The 18,999-nt window shown below is 53.1% G+C and overlaps 3 protein-coding genes across 3 annotated transcripts; 1 reads left to right on the forward strand and 2 right to left on the reverse strand.

Annotated features, from left to right (window-relative positions):
• Positions 1 to 57: 57 nt before the first annotated feature.
• Positions 58 to 2,766, reverse strand: Z520_10834 (uncharacterized protein; the record flags this gene model as incomplete). Its single annotated transcript, XM_016781326.1, has 1 exon — positions 58 to 2,766. The coding sequence occupies one exon, from the start codon at positions 2,764 to 2,766 to the stop codon at positions 58 to 60; it is 2,709 nt and encodes a 902-aa protein (XP_016627538.1).
• Positions 2,767 to 3,692: 926 nt separating this feature from the next.
• Z520_10835 (uncharacterized protein) lies at positions 3,693 to 4,223 on the reverse strand (the record flags this gene model as incomplete). Its single annotated transcript, XM_016781327.1, has 1 exon — positions 3,693 to 4,223. The coding sequence occupies one exon, from the start codon at positions 4,221 to 4,223 to the stop codon at positions 3,693 to 3,695; it is 531 nt and encodes a 176-aa protein (XP_016627539.1).
• Positions 4,224 to 9,693: 5,470 nt separating this feature from the next.
• On the forward strand, positions 9,694 to 10,751 carry Z520_10836 (uncharacterized protein; the record flags this gene model as incomplete). The annotated part of the gene is made up of 2 exons (XM_016781328.1): positions 9,694 to 9,778; positions 9,841 to 10,751. 2 exons carry the CDS (start codon positions 9,694 to 9,696, stop codon positions 10,749 to 10,751), a joined length of 996 nt encoding a protein of 331 aa, XP_016627540.1.
• Between the last annotated feature and the right edge of the window lie 8,248 nt (positions 10,752 to 18,999).

An 18,999-nucleotide genomic window follows, 5' to 3' on the forward strand; every position in this document is an offset into this window, starting at 1 on the left:
TCCGTTTCCATTTCTTCAATGTTTCGTTTATTCAGCCCATCTGAAATCTGCATATCATCAACTAAACACCTCACAAACTGTTCCAACAAACCCAGACAAGCCGCCCGTGTTGGCAATCGGTGCTGGGCCGGTCACAGGCCCAGTCGCCGTCATAGTAGGAACGACAACTACCTGGTCGCCCACTTCCATCCACTCGATCGTACTGCCAAAACGAAAAGACACTCTGATTTCCCTCCTCTCGTTACTGGGCTTGCCCCTGTCGCCGTCGCCGTCTCCAAATCCCCCCTCGACGTCGTCATCAATATCTAAACGGAAAAGCTCTGCGTCGTCTCGGGAAGATGCTGCAGACGTATATTTTCCCGACTGCTCATCCTCATCGAGCGCCACCGCCGTTACTTTGGCTGCAGCACGAACACTGTTGATGTATACGATCGCATGACCTCCTAGTATCAAAACCGGCGAAGTTGTCTGTGCAAAGTCTGAAGTAGGAAACCTCGCAGAAAATGAACGATACCCAGCGAGATGTTGGTTGATGTCGGTAAGAACCATACCCTTGCGAGCCCTACCGAGCGCTACCGTCGTGTGTTCACCGTCCAGAGGTTCGACACCAATGGTGCCTGTTTCTTGATTGTGCATGCGCATCACAGGAAGTCGTAAAGTACGAAGGGACACGATGCGGACTCGGAGAAATATCGCCGAAGGCAGATACTTTCGAGTCGGCTGCTGTGGCGCCTCTCCCTGATAAGAACGCGCGAGAACACTTGATGATCCCTCTGCGTATGACGACTCAGCAGCAGCATAAGAATTGGCTCTCAAGACGGACGGAGAGATAGGGTTAGATAAGCCATCGGTGTCCAGATTGAAAGGACCTAGAAGCATAGTATCGCCAACTGACAACAGACCGTAAGAGAGATGTCCACAAAGCACAATGCCCTGTTTTGCGAGTTGGGGTTCGGTATCCAAGGTATAAACGCGCGATGGGGGGATGCTGAAAACCTCATCGACATGGAAAAGCGAAGAACTCACCGCGGGTCCAGGCCACGGAGATTGTCGTGGCTTACAGACTGCGGGAATGGTCCGAAACAATGCGTGCAATTTGCTTATGCCGAGTCCTGTGACGGCCGAAGTCATTAGGATTGGGACAGTCCCCTGCCCAGGGTCACTTTGCATCGACTCAACAAGTCGTTCAACCTCCGTCTGATCCCTTTCGTAGATGGTCTGGAGTTCCGAGAGGGCGACTCCCTGTTCTGGAGTAGACACAGGGCCGGGCATATTGCTGAGCATGACAGGTTTCCTACCAGCGGCTTTGACAGCGGAAAGAATTCTAGCAAGCACCAGTCGCAGTCCTGCCTTGGTTGCAATGTCCATTTTGGTGATGACCACCATCAATGGCACTTGTAATCGCAGACATAAGTCCAGATACGAGAGTGAGAGATCCCCACTCTCGCCGATTCCGTTATTAGCATACGACTGCGGATCCATTGCGGGACTTCGGCCTATTGCCTCGTCGCTGTCGTTTGCTGCAACGCACAGTATAGTCCAAGAAGGCCTCCATGATATTAGACTTCGGAAAGCTGACTTTGAAAACTTGGGGAGACCAGGAGAGTCGGAAAGCAAGACAAGGCGCTTAGCCAGGTTGTGGATGTCTAGCCAAGAGGAAACATTACCTGACGCATAGTTGATGACAGTATTTGGAGGGTGTCGAGCCTCCCAGTAACCTATGAGTTCGTGCGCAACCGAACTTGTGATTCCCGAAGCGATCTCGTGTCGGTGTTTGAGCAGGGACAGCCGGCTTTTGCCTCGTCCATTGTCTAGAGTAGAGGTTGACAAGGTCCCTAGGAGGGAAGACTTTCCGGCGGCTGTAGCTCCCACTAGGGTCACTCGAATCTGATCAGTCGAAGCGTGGTCGGCCAAATCCGACCCATCCTCCGATTCCGAGGATCCGGCTGGCATATCGAGTGTTGTTCTTGGAATGTCGGCGTCTGCCGAGCCTCGTGAGTCTGGGTAGACCAGCACTTCAGCAACCCAGAGTGCGTCTTTGCGCGTTTGCGCGTGGCCAGTTTCGCTGCCACTTTCTACCCATTCACACGTTCCTACGGGAACTTTTCGAAGTATATTGGTGGTGCAGCCGAGGCTTGCGGCCATGGCCTTTAAATTGGTCAAACTCTCTTGCAGCTCATCTTCGACTAAGCCTGCCAGCATGCCATCATCAGCCACTCCTATTTCATAGAGGGCGCCTTGGCTTTCCTCGAGACCGGGGAGGAGTTTTGCTGGCCGCTCCGGAACTCCCAACTTGGGCGTCGCTTCAGGAAGTAGCGGTAAGACCAAATCTGCGTTCGACGAAGAATGAAAGGGCGAAGACTGCTGTAGCCTCCAGAGCAGTTGTGTAGTCAGTTGTTGTAGTCTGTTTTGACGAGCCTGTGCGGAAGGTTGCGATGTAGGGCGATCTAGCAAAGAGTCACCAGGGGAGCGACTTGATACAACAGCAGATTGGACTGGGGTGGTATAGGGTTGTGACCCATAGACGGAGCATGTTGTCGTTGCGGAGAGGAATTTCCGTCGAGGACGAAGGAGGAGGTGAAGCTTGTACTCGGTAGGACCATCCTGGCGTTCTGGTTCCAGCTTCATGAGACCATGTGTGATATGATGGCTTCCACCAGAAGGATTGTCAAGCGAGTGAAGTTGCTGAGGGGTTGAGGTTCCTGGTGTCGACCACGGAGAATGTATTCGGGCAGGCTCATCTTGGTATGTGAAGATGGAAGCCATGACAGCGTCGTATATATCCTTCTCTTCCTCTTCAATTCTCTCATATGGTACGCCGTATTAATGATAAGCGAAACGAGGACCGCGATAAAGATCGAGTGACAGTGTGAGAATAGTAGAGAAGCTGGGACAGGCGAACAACCATTGTTGCGGTGGGTTCAAGCTGTGTGGTGGACTGTACAAGTGTCTGAGGTACTTATGATCGCAGTCTCGAGTAGAGAGCGGCAATCATGGCATGTGAGATAGTGGGACGCTGGGGCAGCAGACAGAAGATGACTCTGAGTTACTACTGAGGGAAAGCGTCACCAATATAGAGTCACAAAGTCGAGGCTGAGCGAGAAAGACAAGCGGAGAGGAGGGCTGATGGACGTTTGGGTTGTGGCGGCGAAACTTACGTTACCTAGTAGCTTGGGCGGGTCATGCCGACTCCCTCTTGTCCCACGCTGCAAGTCAGGGCCCCTCTGATCAAGGCTCTTCTGACAAGACCACACGTTATTGCATACCTCGTGCTGCCAGCATTCCCACGGCGGAGAGATCAAGCGATGAAGATGAAACCTGACCACGAGGGCGCAACTTTGGCTACTAGTACGTGTAAAGGACTCAGGTGCCCCGTGGCAAGCAATATCGAGTGCGGGGCATTTTATAAGGGAATAGGGAATAGAGAATAGTATCCCCGCGATCGGATGTCTCAACGTACTCGGGATATAGAAGTCATTTCATTCCCTTTATCTGGGGTATCTTGAATCTGTCACATATACTCTCCGGGTATAGCAAGTCATGGTCGCTGTCGACATGGGGTTTGAGTAGGTGGTGGTCTGGCGGAAAGGCGCCGTCTTCATTCCTTTCCTCTTCTCTATCTCGTGAACTTGGGAGTAGCGGAGAGTCTTTCCGTTGGCGGTGCCCGAGGAGAGCATAGGAATGGCTCCTCTTCACTTGCTCTTCTCTTCTCCTTCAGATACCTTCTCCCACTCACTGTCAGTGCTGACATAACCCGAGCTCTCGCCCAGGCTGCGCCGACGCCTCAGTGCCTCTGTACTTTCGGCCATCTTCGGTTCAAGAAGCGTGGGTGAAATGTCTTTCGGCCTCTCGTGTCTTGGACTTTGGCTGCGCGCCGTCGGTATTGTCGTGGGTTTCACGGAATCATCATCTGGCGCGTGCGGCGGCGGCCCTTCAGTTTCAGTATCACTCGCGTTATCTGGCTCTGGGCTCTTTTCTTTCTTCTCTTTTGCCTTTTGCGCTTGTTGTTCTTTTGCGATTTCCGTAGCGAACCAGTTGATCGAGTACCAAAGACCGCCGCACAGGACCGATAATACCAAAAAGTGTAGAGAATACGTTGCGATGAGTAGGATCAGAAAGAGGAGCTGCAGGGCGGCGAATGCGGCATTGGTAGCAACGAGGAGCGTCGGCGTCGGGCCAGGCGTAAAGATGGAATTCCAAAGCTCTTCGAGGAAGGAGGCCATGTTCTGCTCCTGTGCCGTACTGCGTCGTGCTGGATTGTAAGACGTAAACAGGAAATCGACGAGGCAGGCAGCCTGTGAGCGCGAGGGTTGGAAGAAAGCGACGAAGTCTGCCCCGCCTCCAGGAGGGTTTAGAGAGCTTTTAATGAAGACTCAACCCCCTGGTGCTCTGCCCCCTTGTGATTGCTGGACGTGGGAGAGACAGGCGACCGCTCTACAAGGACACTTTGGAGTATTTGAGTGGCTGCCGCAGCTTAGAACAGGTGCAAACGTGGCGTGGATGAAGGACCACAGAGGATTTGCACCAAAGGCCAGCAGTCAAGCGACCGATGACCATGACCGCAGTCGGGCGCCGCGGCTGGGGAACTTGAAGGTCAGAAGCCCATCATCCGCCCACCAGGCTGCCGAGGAGCGTGTCCAGCCTGTCCAGCCTGTCCCATGCAACTAATAGGCAATAACCTTGTCAACGTGATCTTTCCGGGTTTCAAGTTGGACGGGCTTAATGGTACTAGTATATGGTACTCGGTACTCATAGTTCATAAGCTTCAAGACCTCCGAGCTACGAATACCTCGTACGTCTTTCCGCTGCAGTATTCTCCCCTGCACAAACGCCAACGTTTTGGCCACCGCTAGGCTCTCCAACGACGGCCAGACAAGAATAGCTCCCGATTCGATTTCGGCCTTTTCGTCGTCACACGAGTTCTTCCTCTTTTCACGACACAAACTCTATTACCATTGCGGCACATGATTTATCTTGAAGTGTTCGTGATCACCCACCAACCCGCTACAAATGATGAATGTTTCCGAATCGACAGAATCCTGCTCGCCGGGTATCTGGGACCGGTTGAGCATTGCTGAACAAACACAAACTTGGTCGTCGAAAGCTCGTTGGACCGTGATGCGCAAAGCATCTTCGAAGTCCTTCCCTTTCGACATCTCGCAGATGTCTTTATTGTTCTCCTGCCTGAATGTGTATGTATCGGCGGTGATGGCAGCCCAGATCATTCTCTCCATTGTTTTTTGCTGAGACGTGACGTGCGATCTGTCAACTCGATAGTACGAGATTGAGTTTGAAGATCTCGGGGATGCCATCTCGAGTTGAGGTCGGCGTGCAAAGGTCGTTGTACGTTTAACAGCAACCTCACAGTCCAGGACGAACAGGCTGCATCACCAGTAAAAACCCATCGAATGTTGTAGGATGCAAATCTTGCTCGCAGGACAAAGCAGTGAGAGAAAGGGAAGCGGTAGTAAACCATCATCGTCCGTCAGAGAAGATCCTCCGGCATAATGGGAATGCATCTCTCATGTCAACCTAGTCTCAGCATCTTTTCCCCATCTCATGGGGCACCCATCGCAACATTCCACTCAGGCTCTTGGAAGTGCCGACGTCACTACGTTCCAAGGTTCGCAAGGAAGCCCGGAAAGCGTCATGCGGCTGGATACTCGATGCTAGAGGGCGTAAGAGCGAACGGGGATTTGACTCTTTTCGACTCATGTCAATATCCAATTTCGGCAGAGCAACGGGGGCCAGCTGCGTTAGACTCCGTCTTGTGAGAGAATTGTTCTCATATTCCCTGTAAACGATCTTGCATGCAGTGTCTTCGCCCCATTATTGAACGATGTGTCGAGCTGACGGAAAGCTGAATAGACGAAACAAGGGCACATGCGCCCGTCTCCACAGCCGGTCCAACGTGAAAGCCAAAATCCTCTATCTACTTAGTTCCTAGGTAGAGCCTCACCAGCCTCAACGAACTAGGTATGTACGAGGACTCGTACTTACGAGTAGGATCTTGTCCTTCTCGCAGACTGCACAGCCACTGAAGCACGGGGTAAGTGGCTGGTGAAATCCTTCGTCTTGACCGACAGCCATAGGTACAAGCGAAAGGATCCAAGCCACAGATCCCATTACCCACATCGGGATGAGGCTGAACCACCGACCAACTACTGCATGTGATCCCCTCAGGAAGAACTTCTCCAGGCGATGTGGTCGATCATGAGGCTTTCGGGGGCTACTTCCAGGTCGTGGCGAAGGGGGCCTTGGGTGTGGCTGGTGGGCCAGGTACCAAAGCTAGTACTCGTAGACCCCGACTCTCCGCGAGGGATTTGGATTTGGTGGATTCGACACCTTCTGAATTGGTGTTGCCAAAGGCTTACCGCCGGTAGAGTAGCTGGCCGGAGGCGAGAGCTTGAGAGCTTGAGCAGCTCGCCCACCTCGCGCTTGTAGGTGCAGCATCGATACCCACGGTCGGCGTTCTGAGAATAACAGCGCCTGTTGTCTAAGGATTGACTCAAAGGGATAGAACACACCACCGGTCCCTGAAAGGCATTGTGGCCATCCACTTGGTGCGTATTGAGCTCTCGATTACTTTCCCATCTTCAATGTGTGTTTCTGGGCCAATCTCTTCACCCATAATCATCAACCTGAACAAGAGGCCGGAGGCCGGAGTCGCTGAAACACACGACCGATTGGAACTCGTAGAAGCCGAATTCGGGCTTCTTTGGCCATTGACGGCGCAGGTTGCGGAAAGAAGCAGACAGTGGCTGTCGCGGATTGGCCGTATCGCAGTCTCCAAAACAGCATCATGGCCCGTGTATGGAGGCGAAATGATTAGCGTGAGGTCCAAGAGGTTAGCTTTCCACTCACGCCCATGGAGCGACGTGAGGGTTGGTTGCATTTGCTGGGCCTGTCTCTGTGAGTTACTGGGGGTTGGGGTGACTAGGAGAAGAAAGGGAAAGAGAAACGAGAGGAGCGAGACGAGGCACCCGCGAGGTGGCCTATCGGGTTCAGCACAAATGCATGCAAGATTAATGCCGCCGGCGTTGTGCATGTCTGCTGCATCTTGGCCTTGTACGAGTAATCGTCTGCAGACTCGGACTGGGGGTGACTGGCACCAGGCTTCTTTCTGGGCATCGTGGGGGCGAACTTATTACGGACTCTTGCTCCCCTGCCTCCCTTGCTTCCCTTCTCTCTCGCTCGCTCGGGTGGTGCGTGGTGCGTGGTGCTTGGTGCTCACCACTGATCTCGCCATCTGTGCCCATCCACCAACCACCTCGTCATTTGTCCTCCACTAACAGTCGATCCGTTGAGGCCGTCTTTCCAGGCTCGACTCCCGTAATTTAGCCTCGCAACCCACCTGCTCGGTCCCCATCGGCCCAACTAGGGAGTGGCAGACCTTTTTGAAATCACCATCCAGTACCGAGGACCTTGTACGTACGAAGCACTATTTTCTCCGGACGAGTTCGATGTTGGCGTCCCTGCACCGTTGAGCTAGGTTAGTCCGCGATCACAGAGTGGCCGGGTCGACGCTGCTTTGCTTCTGGCCAAATGTTTGGCGCTGGGGAATCGCCAGAGCTTGGCCACTGGTCGACGAGGAAGAGAATGACAAGAGAGAACACGCTCAACCTTTCCTCCTCTCAACGAATGGAGCGAGCTAACTCTCTCTATTACTAAAAACACACAGCGTAGAGTTGATGAAATCATTTGCAACCACAAATACCATGCCACCTGCCCGATGAAGCAATTGTCGTGCTGCCGCCTCTGGAGGCACTCAAGGCTGATAGGCCCCAGAGCGGCCGCGCCCGGGGGTCAGACGCCCGCCATCGAGAGGTAGCCTTTGCAACATTGTTTCCCAGCACTATTTCTCCTACCAGGCTGCGGTCGCCGGTTGGCGGTGGTGGTGGTGGTGGTCGGGGGTGGGTGGTGGCCAACACCCCTCTGCTTACCTGCTTATTGCTCACCCCGTTACAGTGCTTGGTCGGTGCTAAATGGGCGGGTGACTTTACCAGGCTCTCTCCTCTTTTGATGACATGTAAGTCATGCTTGCTCTCCATGGTTACACGAAACCCCCGTATATGGTGGTTCCGTCATTTCAAAGCCGTACGCCGCCCGCACCTTATTCCCACCCAGGGTGCGTGTGTTTCTCTCGAACAAAGAGCCATTCTTGCAATCGCTCCCAGGTTCCCACAACACTACGAGTACTAAACTGGCCCCACTGGAGACGAGTTTTGTCGAGTTATGTAAGTAAGCACTGCTGACCGTGGCTGAGGTCGCTCCGCTCTGGGCTATGCTGGTCAGTGGTCACTGGTGAACCGGCAATGGGCTTTGGGGCCCATGAACGGTCGCTCCACGATCCCCCTCGAGCACTTCCCCCATCACGTACCTGAGAGCGCAGTTTGTTACCGTGCTGAGCGCAACAGTCCTTTTTGATTAGCTGCGACAAGCACCTCCCCTGGATCTCTGAAGCTAAGCTCTATGATATCTGATTTCTTGGACTTCTGATCGCGCGGGTCAGACTCCGCCCGACCTGGTCTGGCAATGACCTTTTCACCACCAACCTACTCTTACGAATGATCCCCGATTGCTGGCTACCCAATGTGAACAACCGCCTGGCCCCCCCTTTTCCGACATTGTCTTCAAACGGCCATCCGTCATCTTTGGCTTTGGCTTGATCCATTCCAGTTCACCCCGTCTCCATCTGCTCAAAACGTGGCGTGGGCAGCACGCTTCCTAACAAACCCCCCTCGCGAGCCACATCTCCATTCATCGCTCTTGGAACCGCTCAGGCCCCCGAAAGGATCAAAAGGTTCTTTAGCCATATGAGCAACGTACGACGGGGATCGTAGGGCTGAGCTAAAGGGGAGGGACGTGACTCTTTCAAAGAGTTTATCCCTCGACGATATCCCCTTGTCGAAGGCTCGTGGCATCAGCAACCCACCTCAACCTCAAAAGATCCGGTCATCAGCATATCTCGTCTGTGCCTACAACGTGCCGTGCCTAGAGGCAATTTGGACTTCCCAAACACGGACCAATCATTGAATATCGTCATTACGCAGACCTGCCTCTAACAGAACCTGTGCGGACCCTTTCCCACCGCGGGGATAAAGCAGCACCTATTTCGAGATATTATTTATCGGAGCGGGCCCGGTGGTTTTGGCACAGTCAGTGACCGCCAACTCTCCGTTCCTATCAGCCAAAACTTCGTCGATCGGAACCCGACCATAAAAAGAACATTCAATATCTCTCGAGCTTGCTCTCGCAGGCTCGGTTGTAGCCTCAGTCAATATTGCGTACCTTAACTCGTGCCAGTCCACTCCTTCCATCTTGCCGGCCTCGCCCTCAGCCACGGAGCGTTCGTCCAGTCAACCCCAGAGCGCGATATACGGCGAGGATCGAGTCTCGACTGCAAGTGGTCAAGGTAGTGGTCGCGTCGGCACTTATCAAGGAGGACAAGACCACTCCAAGTCGCTAATACCAGTCAACACGGGGTTACAGTCGCATCAGGAGGAGAGGCGGCGTCCAGAGCCCTTTTCCCATCCGAGCCATCAATACGCTTGGACGTCACATCAACAACAAGCAACTTCAGCAGAACTGCAGTCCACAGGGCTGCCACAATATACGCTACAACGACAAAGGTTGGTAATATCCATTGAACTGATCGTGCCACGGGCATGACTGACATGTACGCCTTCTAGAATGGCTGCTCAAGTTCTTCCTACACCGTCATCGCAATTCCACAACCACTTGCCTTACGGGAACGAGATGCTCAATTCTTTCCCGAGTAAGGATCCCATCTTCACACAACTAAGTTCCCGTTATTTTTTGGGGCTGATGACGAGTTAGATTTTGACAACCTACCACCTGGGAACGTTGCCTACACCTCCGGACCCCCACCACAATCTCTTCTGATGGTATCTCAACCTTCAATCAATTCCGAGGTGCCATATCGCAGACGTTCCTCCCATTCGCCGCAGGCGGCCATGAGCGCGCCGGCAATTCGTGACCGAACGCCCATTCGGCACCACAGGCCTAGCCTCTCTCGTGGTCGCAGCCACAGTCGGAGCGATATGCTGCTGGCCTACGCCACCGAACAAAACCAGTTACATCAGACGCAGTCACTGCCGTCAATGGCTGCTATGCCGTCACAAAGCGGGTCGACAATGCCACAAATGTACAACATGCCATCGTACAGCATGTCGCCCCCCATCAACAGCTTCCCTCACCAAGGGGGTTATTTTGGATCGCCGGTTCCGCCACCAACGGCACAACAAGACACGACGTCGGATTTTCCGCTGCACCAGAATGAAACGGAAGCCCATACATTCTACCCCGTGGGCCGCACAACCTCTCATGGCTCAGCAATGAGCCTGCCCCCGCCGGATTCGCCGAATGCGTTATACATGCACGGTCAGCCACAACACAGCCAACAACCGTTACCCTCGATTGGGATGGCGATGCAACCTTTCCCAGCGGTACCACTCACGTTGGAATCTTCTCCTGCAGAAATCGAGATCATGCCATCCAGACCCAAACCACAATGCTGGGATCACGGGTGCAACGGACGCCAGTTCTCGACCTTTTCCAATCTACTACGCCACCAAAGAGAGAAGAGTGGCAGTGCCGTCAAAGCGGTTTGCCCACACTGTGGCACTGAATTCACAAGAACCACGGCTAGAAATGGCCACATGTCGGGTGGCAAGTGCAAAGGAAGGCCTGAGGGGGAGAGTTCAAACCGGGCGAAAAAGGAATCTTGATGTTTTGCATTTGATTGTTAGGAGTGCATGGCGATGACGACGACACGATTTCAAGACAACCGATGAGCAAGTGCAGGAGGCAGGACTAGGTCGGGACATGACGGCTGTGGCATGGCCCGATGATCACTTGTTCGAGGGATGGCAACGGGGTCGGCAACGCCAAAGAAAATTGGGCGCATGCTCGGCCACGGCGTCTGGACTCTGGTTGCTTCGGGGTATTTGTGAGGGGCCAAGATTGATCCACAGTGGTGCAATATCTGGGATTGATTTGGATTCTTTTGTCTGGCAAAAAGCATGCACGAAACTCCGACCACGCAATGTGGGAGATCTCGATGATACTTTGCAGGAGTTTTGTTTTTGGTCGGGAGGCGGCTGCTGCAATGCTACGTCGTATAACTCAGAAGCGGAGACCCCGTCTCTTGGTTTAGGCGAGTCCAGCATTTCGATGAGATTTGCCTTCCAAAAGTGGCGCTCTATTCTCCCAACTTTTCCCATTGCATGGGTTATGTACAGAGTATTGAATATCGCCTCCAGGCCAAGCCAGTTGACAGGCGAGGGCGCTCGAAAGGTGGTTTTTGGATCGCAGGAGGTGCTGGATACGAGGACAGGACGAGGCTCCGAATGCAGGTCGCGAGGGACCAACCGAGCGCCTACCGGCGAGAGAAGACTGGGCCACAGCTGTAGCCGGCATGGCCCGTGGGTTGAGGCTTGATCTAAGAAGGCAACGTGCAGCCCGCTTGAGCAGCAGATCATGGCGACTCGACCAACGACTTGCCCGAAGGGAAACGGGTCGCTTAGCTGGCTGAATCCACATTGGGTTAGAATGAAACATGTCGACAAGCAAGTCTGCCGTGAACTTGGGAAAGAAACAATAATTGCGCAGAGACAAGGGAAGGGTTGGTAAACTGGCGGAAGGGGTGTTTTGCGCATGTGTCGGCCGTGGACTCGCAGAGTGCGGGTATACGGCTGTGTGGTGGGCGATTTGGTGTTCTGTCAGCTTGCACCCCAAAGGCAGGTGAAAGAAGCGAAAGAAGCGAAAGACAACTGCAGCACCACTACGAGGTACCGAGTACTACTCGGTGCATGCATCGTCAGTCCACGGAGTGCCTCCAGCTGCCTCCAGCTGCCTCGGTGGTTTTGTGCGAACGAGCGAGTTGGCGGCGATGGCACCAACCAGAAAGTGGTAGTAATGGCGGACCACAGTGGGTGTCCAGGGCCCAGGGGTGGGTAGTAGCAGGGGGGCAGCTACTGTAGAGGCGAGGCTGACGCTGTTTTGGGCATTCTCAAATGCTTGGCTTGGTAAGCCGAACTTTCGGCCCCAGGCACCCCCAGGCACCTACTAGCACCCACCTAGGTACTAGCACCCACCCAAAGATCGACCAGGGAAGTACCTGCTAAGGGGACTCCACACAGGCCAGGTGGGTGCCAGGGACCAGGAACCGGCAGGAGGTCACTGGGTACCTAGGTACTCTTGGGACTCGTACGAAACAGGCCTCTACTGGTAGCCGTTGAGTACTACCTGGTAGCTAAAGGTACCACCTATAGGCACTGTCCACGGGTGTGGTGCTCACAGCTCACCCCCGTGACTCGCTGAGTGGTATGAGTGCCATGGAGTCAATTCCGTTTCCCATCCCCGGCTCGCATGGCTCCCCCCTCCCTGGTCATTTGTCTTGCCGCGCTTCCCTCGTCGCTCGCTTCTTGGGTGCTGCTTTCTTGCTCTCTTGTCATCAATTGCCATGTCACTGCTGCTAATACGAGGTACTCTTCGGCAATTCTCTGGCTCGCTCCGTTCTTTGTTTCCATGTCCCTATCTCCATCCTGGCTACAGCCACTATCCTCGTCGAGCTTTGTGTAAGACCCTTGGCCTCAAGGTCTCAACGGCATCTATCTGACATACAGCCTCACTGCTCAGACCGATCCTCGGCTTGCTAAACAAGTGTGGTCCGCGGTTCCATGTCGCGGATGATGACTTCAATGCGACCTGGTTGATACGTTCTGTTTCTGTCCTGATTCTCTTCTGCCATTCTTGGTTCCTCATACGACGTCGTCTCTGCCGTGCGTTCCAGCGCCGTGGACACCTTCTCACTTTTCGTTACTTTCCACCACTCCTCACCGCACCAGTGGCAAGCGACACTCTCGCCGCTTCTCCGGGACAAATAATAATGCCGGCGATATTTTCCCCAGTGCGGTTTAGGGCATCGCATTCGTTGTCCGGCGGATTTCACGCGCGGCCAGGTCACGTCTGGATATAGGCACTCCGTCCCTCAGCCTCATGAAGATCCTGCAAGCGCCACTGTGTATTCTGCTCCTTCTAGATGCGCAAAGGACGCCATCACCCACGTCAACGATATGGTCCGCTGCTTGATCTCGTCCGTGACGGGACAGCATGCTCGTGGCTTGAGGGTTAATACACAGACGCATATCTATACCTGCTTGGGTGAATTTTACGGCACATGTCACGTTGCCACATCTCTTCTATCGTCAGCGTAACAGGCGATCCGACACCGGCTCGCTTGCAGGGACAACGAGTGTCTTGCCAGATGTCTGCGGTGCCATCAGAAACATCCACCCCTTTCCGCCCTCTTCTCGTGTCATCGATGGCCACCGCCCCATACTCGGTGTGGGGACATTGGCCTGCTACCTTTTTGACCTCGTCAGGCGACTTTGCCAAAGTCGCTGCTTTTTCGGCCAAGACGAAGTAGCGCTCAATGGACTGTCAACAATGCGACCAGAGCAATGGGTCGTCAACTGATCTCGCCAAAACCGCACTACTCTCAGCCCTGCCCCAAGGCCATGGTCCTTCGGGTGCGAAGCTGGCGCCCCGGTCCAGATCCTTCAGTGTCCACGCCACAGCTTTGTGGCTGATAACCATGCCAGAAAGGAAAATTGCGACAAAGGATGGCGTCAGGACGTCTGTATACGATGGGGGCTGCTGAGGTGCGTTCGAGCAACCGACCTGATCCTTCAAGCTCGGCGGCTTGTCAGACCTCAGCTTGCAGTATTATCGGCATCAACTGTCGAAATTAAGGCCAGGAAAGTGAGAGTTTCCCTTCTGAACAGCGATCGATCTGTGTAGTCATCCCTGGAATGATTGTTGCTTGCCCATATGGCTCCATTCAACCCCATCAAGCTCCACTAGGGAAGGGTCGATCCCTGTCTCAACTCGATCCTTCGCTTCAGGTTTGAATCCAGTTCTTTGGGCCTTTCTCGTTCCTCGTCCTTTCCTTCAGCCAGTCGCGTCTTCTTCCGGCTTCGCCCCATACCCAAGCGCTGTCAATGTTGCTTAGGACCTTTTGTTGAAGTGGATGAGGACGACCGGGCTCGGGACCGTTCGATGCATCATCCGCCGAGCGCGTAGCTAAAAGCTCGACTTTACAAGTTGTATTACAACCACGCTGGAGCAAAATGTGGAGGGAGTTGAAATGAGGATGTTCGACAGATCAGCATGCCTGCGTTGGTCCGGTTCTCCATTATCCGCATTAAATATTGCGAAGTGCTTACGAGAATGGCTCAGCCAGCCTAGATCCCAAAGCCATTACCAGCTGCGCTCCACAAGCCTGGTCGCGTGGAAATATTCCACAATAGCGGCAAAGAGGCCCGGACGGTCAATACGAGCAAGGAGGAGCTCTCGGCCCAGACTCCTGGCCCAGATCATCCCCTGTTACTAGCACAATCAAGCAGGAATTTCCAGATTGGTGTTCTTGGAGACAGCATGCACTAATACTGTGGTTTCGCCTGCAGCGATGAATGAGACGTCCACAATTTGCAGGATGGAGCCTTTGGCTATCATAATCCACTTCTCTGCCGTCGGACAGCTTCGTTTGAAGGGTTATACGTGGATTTTGGGGCTCGAATTTCAACCCGGTGAAGCGACAGTCAGCGCATCATAGGTACGTTCGACATCTGACATCGGCAGCATGATAATGGCTCTTAGAAACTCTGCGCACCTCCGCGGGCTTTGAGCCTCTTGAGATATGCTTGCTGGCAGAGCCGCGTCAATCCTACCACTATTCTTAGTATTCCCTCGAAATGGGCTTGGGATTTCGGACACGCCGCAGGAAGATTGTCACTTCCATCGAGATTCTTGCGACCATCAAGCTGTAATGAAGAGCTGAGGACAATCCTGGAGAGATGCCAAAGTCCGTCGACGTACGGCTGTACTGGCGCCACTGATCAAAGTATGTTCCCACAGGGGCCGAAAGATTTCCCTTTCGAGGTCCCATGGGATGGATTCCTATTCGTGGAATGGATGGGCTCCTCGCCTCCACTGCAGGCCCATACAATTCCAGTGGAACAGTCGACTATTGAGACGGCTAGAAATCTGACGCTCGAGAAGTTTCGATCATTATCAGGAAAAACCATTTCCCTTTTCTGGCATGTACGATACTCGTCTGAGCACACTATGCGGTTGCTCCACATGCAAGAACAGCCAGGTATGCTTGTGAATACCCTAGGATGCCGTAACACCACGCAAGTTACATCAAGATCTATTTTCTCAACTTCTGCCAAAATCTCACGGTCCAGCTTCACAACTCCTTCTTTGGACCACGGTCGTTCAGAAAAGGGGGTTTTTGTTTTTACAATGGTCATGTATTACGAATGAGAAATCCATGGGGATGGCGTCCAGGGTTTGTGTCTGAAACGGTGACTCTCCTCGTTGCGGGCGGCAACGGCGAAAGTTGGTGTGAGGGATAGGAGTTAATGTTGCAGTCTAGTGGTAGGAGGGCTTTTGCGTCGGATCGAGCACTTCCCTTCGCAAGGAGGGTAATCTTCAGGGCGACAGTCCCCTGAATCGATCTATTGAAAGTCAATGGGTTTGATACTTTTGTATCCTGGCGACTTCCAAGTCTCTCCAAGGATCGAGATGGTCATGGCACACATTGTAAAGTCATCGCAGGATCTTGCAACTCGATTCTTGGGGAGGGTAGTACAGCAGTATGGAGAATAGAGGTTACTATCACGGACGACGGATTATCGACATAGATTAACTCTTCCAAGCTTCTCCTCGTCGACTGCATCTTTGATTCTTTGGTCATGGAATTCATCTTCGCATCAGTACAATGAAATAAGCGGACCCCTGACACGAATATGAGAGCTTTGCGCAGTAGGGTATAGAACTTTGAATCTTGTTCCGGCTTACTCTGCAGCCTAACCTCACAACAATGTAGAACAAGAAGGGAGGAGGTGCACAGGGAGATGGCCAGAGGAGGCGCTATGGAGCAAAGTCATGAAGAGGTGAAGGCTCATCAAAAGCTCGCCAGCTCGCCAGCTCGCCGTCTCACTAGTGCTTTAGCAACCAGGCTGTCCCCAACGCTCGTGTCAGGTCTATTCCCAATAACCCCAGTTCAATCTCTAACTCAGACTATACAAAAGGCCAATTTTGAGGCACGCCATGTCATCGCGAGTCATTGAGTGGGACACGGGAAATGGATCAGAACAGACTGGAATATGAGGACAGGAATACTCACCGCACGGAGTATGTGTCTGATTGGGTATGTTTGCACTTCCTTGTTCTCAGTACCTGCCATAAGCGGAACGGGCCCTGTCTGTTCTTTTCTGTCTCCATGGTTGCCGCTTTTTCGCTCCGTCTGCGATCCACGAACCATGGGAGAAATGACGAGGCCGAGGATCAGGGGGGGCGTCGGCCAGCACGGCCGCTCGGGAAATTGGCAACCGAGGGGGGGATCCACGCCAACGACGTCCAGAAGATATCTCGCGCGTTCGCAAACAAAATGAATTCCAAATTACTCGCATTTTGGGGGGTCTGGGAGTCTCAAAGGCTCGCTGTCGCCACTATGTACGAGGCGGACATATCGCAATGACCAACGCCACCCGACAAATGACCGAGATTGATCATCTCCGCTGGCCGGACTGGAAGCGGTGCAGGTGAACGGGCGGTACCAGGTATGAGGGTGTATGCGAGCTAGACACTTTTGACCCCATGCTTTGCTGAAACTTAGTCACAGGTACGGAGTCGGTGGGAGTGACAACCAGTACGAGGTAATGGTGATTGATGATGGGATAGCTGAGATAAGGAAGTCTCCATATCCCCAACGGGGATCCAGCGGGCGCATACACAGTAATACTGTCCTCCGTGCAGAGACTCCGTGCCCTTGTCTACGACTAGGAGTACCGAGTACGAGTAATTAGTTGATAGGTAAGGGGGTGAATGCCTCGAACAAGTAAAGAACACGCACGGCAACGCGGCCCAGCACCTGCGTAAGGGGGGATAACTCGTATTCTTCTTTCCATGGAACTAACTGGCTTTTGGGGGCCGCCAGGGTGGTTATTATTATCACTAATCCGTCTTCTTCTTGTGATTCTGGGTCCCCGGGGGGGCTTCTCAAAGAGGCCATTGTTCTCAGCCTTGTCGGGCAAACTCCTAACTCCCCCCAAAAACCTTAGGTCTAGTTTCTACGTCCGAATGCCGAGCTCTTCAGCGCAAAATGGAGCTCGATTGTGGACCGACTGACTGACTTTGCGTGGCCAGCTGTCTACTCGGTAGTTGAATTCACGAAGAACACTTCCGTCCAGGGCGCGCCGGCGAGTTTGTCGATGATAGTGGTGGTGGCGGCGGCCGCGGTGGTGGCACCGGGTGGTACATACCTAGGTAGGTATGTATGCATGGAAGGCTGGAGACGAAAAAGAAAAGGAAAAAGAAGAAAGTCTCTCCAGCCACTGCCGCCTCAGACCCCTTCGCTGCCTTTGCTAACTAGTGACCTGATAATAGTAACTGCGTGCGTTGCTTGCCGCACCTGCATGCACCGTTACATATGCCTTACCAAGAAGTGACCACGAGTTGCGGAGGGTCGGAGGTATATCGATGGCCCATCACCCGAGCTTCTTCGCCGTTGAACCTTTCCATATGCCTGAGCATGCCACATGCACATGCACATGACCCATTCCCCCTTGCACTGCCAAGGGCTTCCTTTTATTACGTTTGCTCTATGTCTCTCTGTGAAAAGCCACAACGACTGACTGACAGACTGACTCAACGTCCTTCCATCTCTGTCTTCGCCTGCCCCCATTTGTACGCGAAAATCCGACCCTTTGCGTCTCCTGGAACCCATGGACCTACCAGCAAGTCAGGTAGGTCTTTGGGTTTCGGTTGGTATCGATGTCGCTATCGCAGACCGGCACGGTGACTGTCCGCCAACAAAGGCTTCCCCCGAACCCCCCGTGCGAGGGTGCCTTGGGAACCACCGTGTATGGACGGAGTCCCGACTAGGTTTGTGTAGACGACCTTGGCCCGTGGGTTCGGAGTAAAATACTCGAGAGATAGTGCTATTGTATAATAGGACACGGAGTATTTATGCAGTGTATATCTATCTATCTACAAGTACGTACATTGTCCCGTGTATGGGAGTCTAATGCCCACAATTGGGAGGTACTGTAGGGAGTACATACTTAGTAGTGTATATGTTCTTCAAAGCTACCACTTTCCAAAGACGACTCGGACCACTTCTATCGAATCCGGTCCATTGCGAAGGTGCTGGTACACGTGTGTATACGGGATATATAGATACTTTGACGTGCAAGGTAGAGTTCATGTACGTATTCAACGTCACTGTAGGTAGGTAGCGAGGCGTAGGTGACTTCCTGCGTACGGAGTAGAAACGGAGTAACGAGGTAGACAGATACATTAGATGCATGAGATAGATATCCCGCGTTCTCCATCCACCCCTTCTCCCACCCCCTTCCACCTTCCCCTCGCCCTGTATATATAGCCTTGTCCCTCCTCCACCAGCGCATCGCATCCATACATCCATAATTCCTTCCCTATTTCCTCCCCCAGTTGCGCTATAGTATGGCTCGGCCTGTAACTCCGCAATGGTTCGCCGCGTGGCTATTGACGAGGCTGTCGTTTGTCTCTCACACAAGCTTAAGGCTCCCTGCTGCCTCGTAACTGGGTAATATCAAGGTATTGTTGTCGTTACTATCACCTACACAATGGAAGCCCAAATCCCCATACTCCTTTTGATTATACTTCATGCCATATGTGACATTGTGGTGCATCGCAATGGATCGGAAATACTGGCTTGAGGTCTGACTCTGGATTGTGTATCATGCTATCGTCGCCATGTGTCGTGTGGCGACATCCAAGTAGCAATTCCTATCAAAGCTGTTCCGTCGTAGTTCCACCTGTTCCAATTTTCCCCTTCCATTCACAGAGCTCCTGGCCTTTTAACCCACGCCCGCTATCATGTTTGTCAAACCGACTCTTGCATTCTTTGGATTACATTTGCAT

This window comes from Fonsecaea multimorphosa (genome assembly GCF_000836435.1).
Source record: "Fonsecaea multimorphosa CBS 102226 unplaced genomic scaffold supercont1.33, whole genome shotgun sequence".
Lineage (NCBI taxonomy): Eukaryota > Fungi > Ascomycota > Eurotiomycetes > Chaetothyriales > Herpotrichiellaceae > Fonsecaea > Fonsecaea multimorphosa.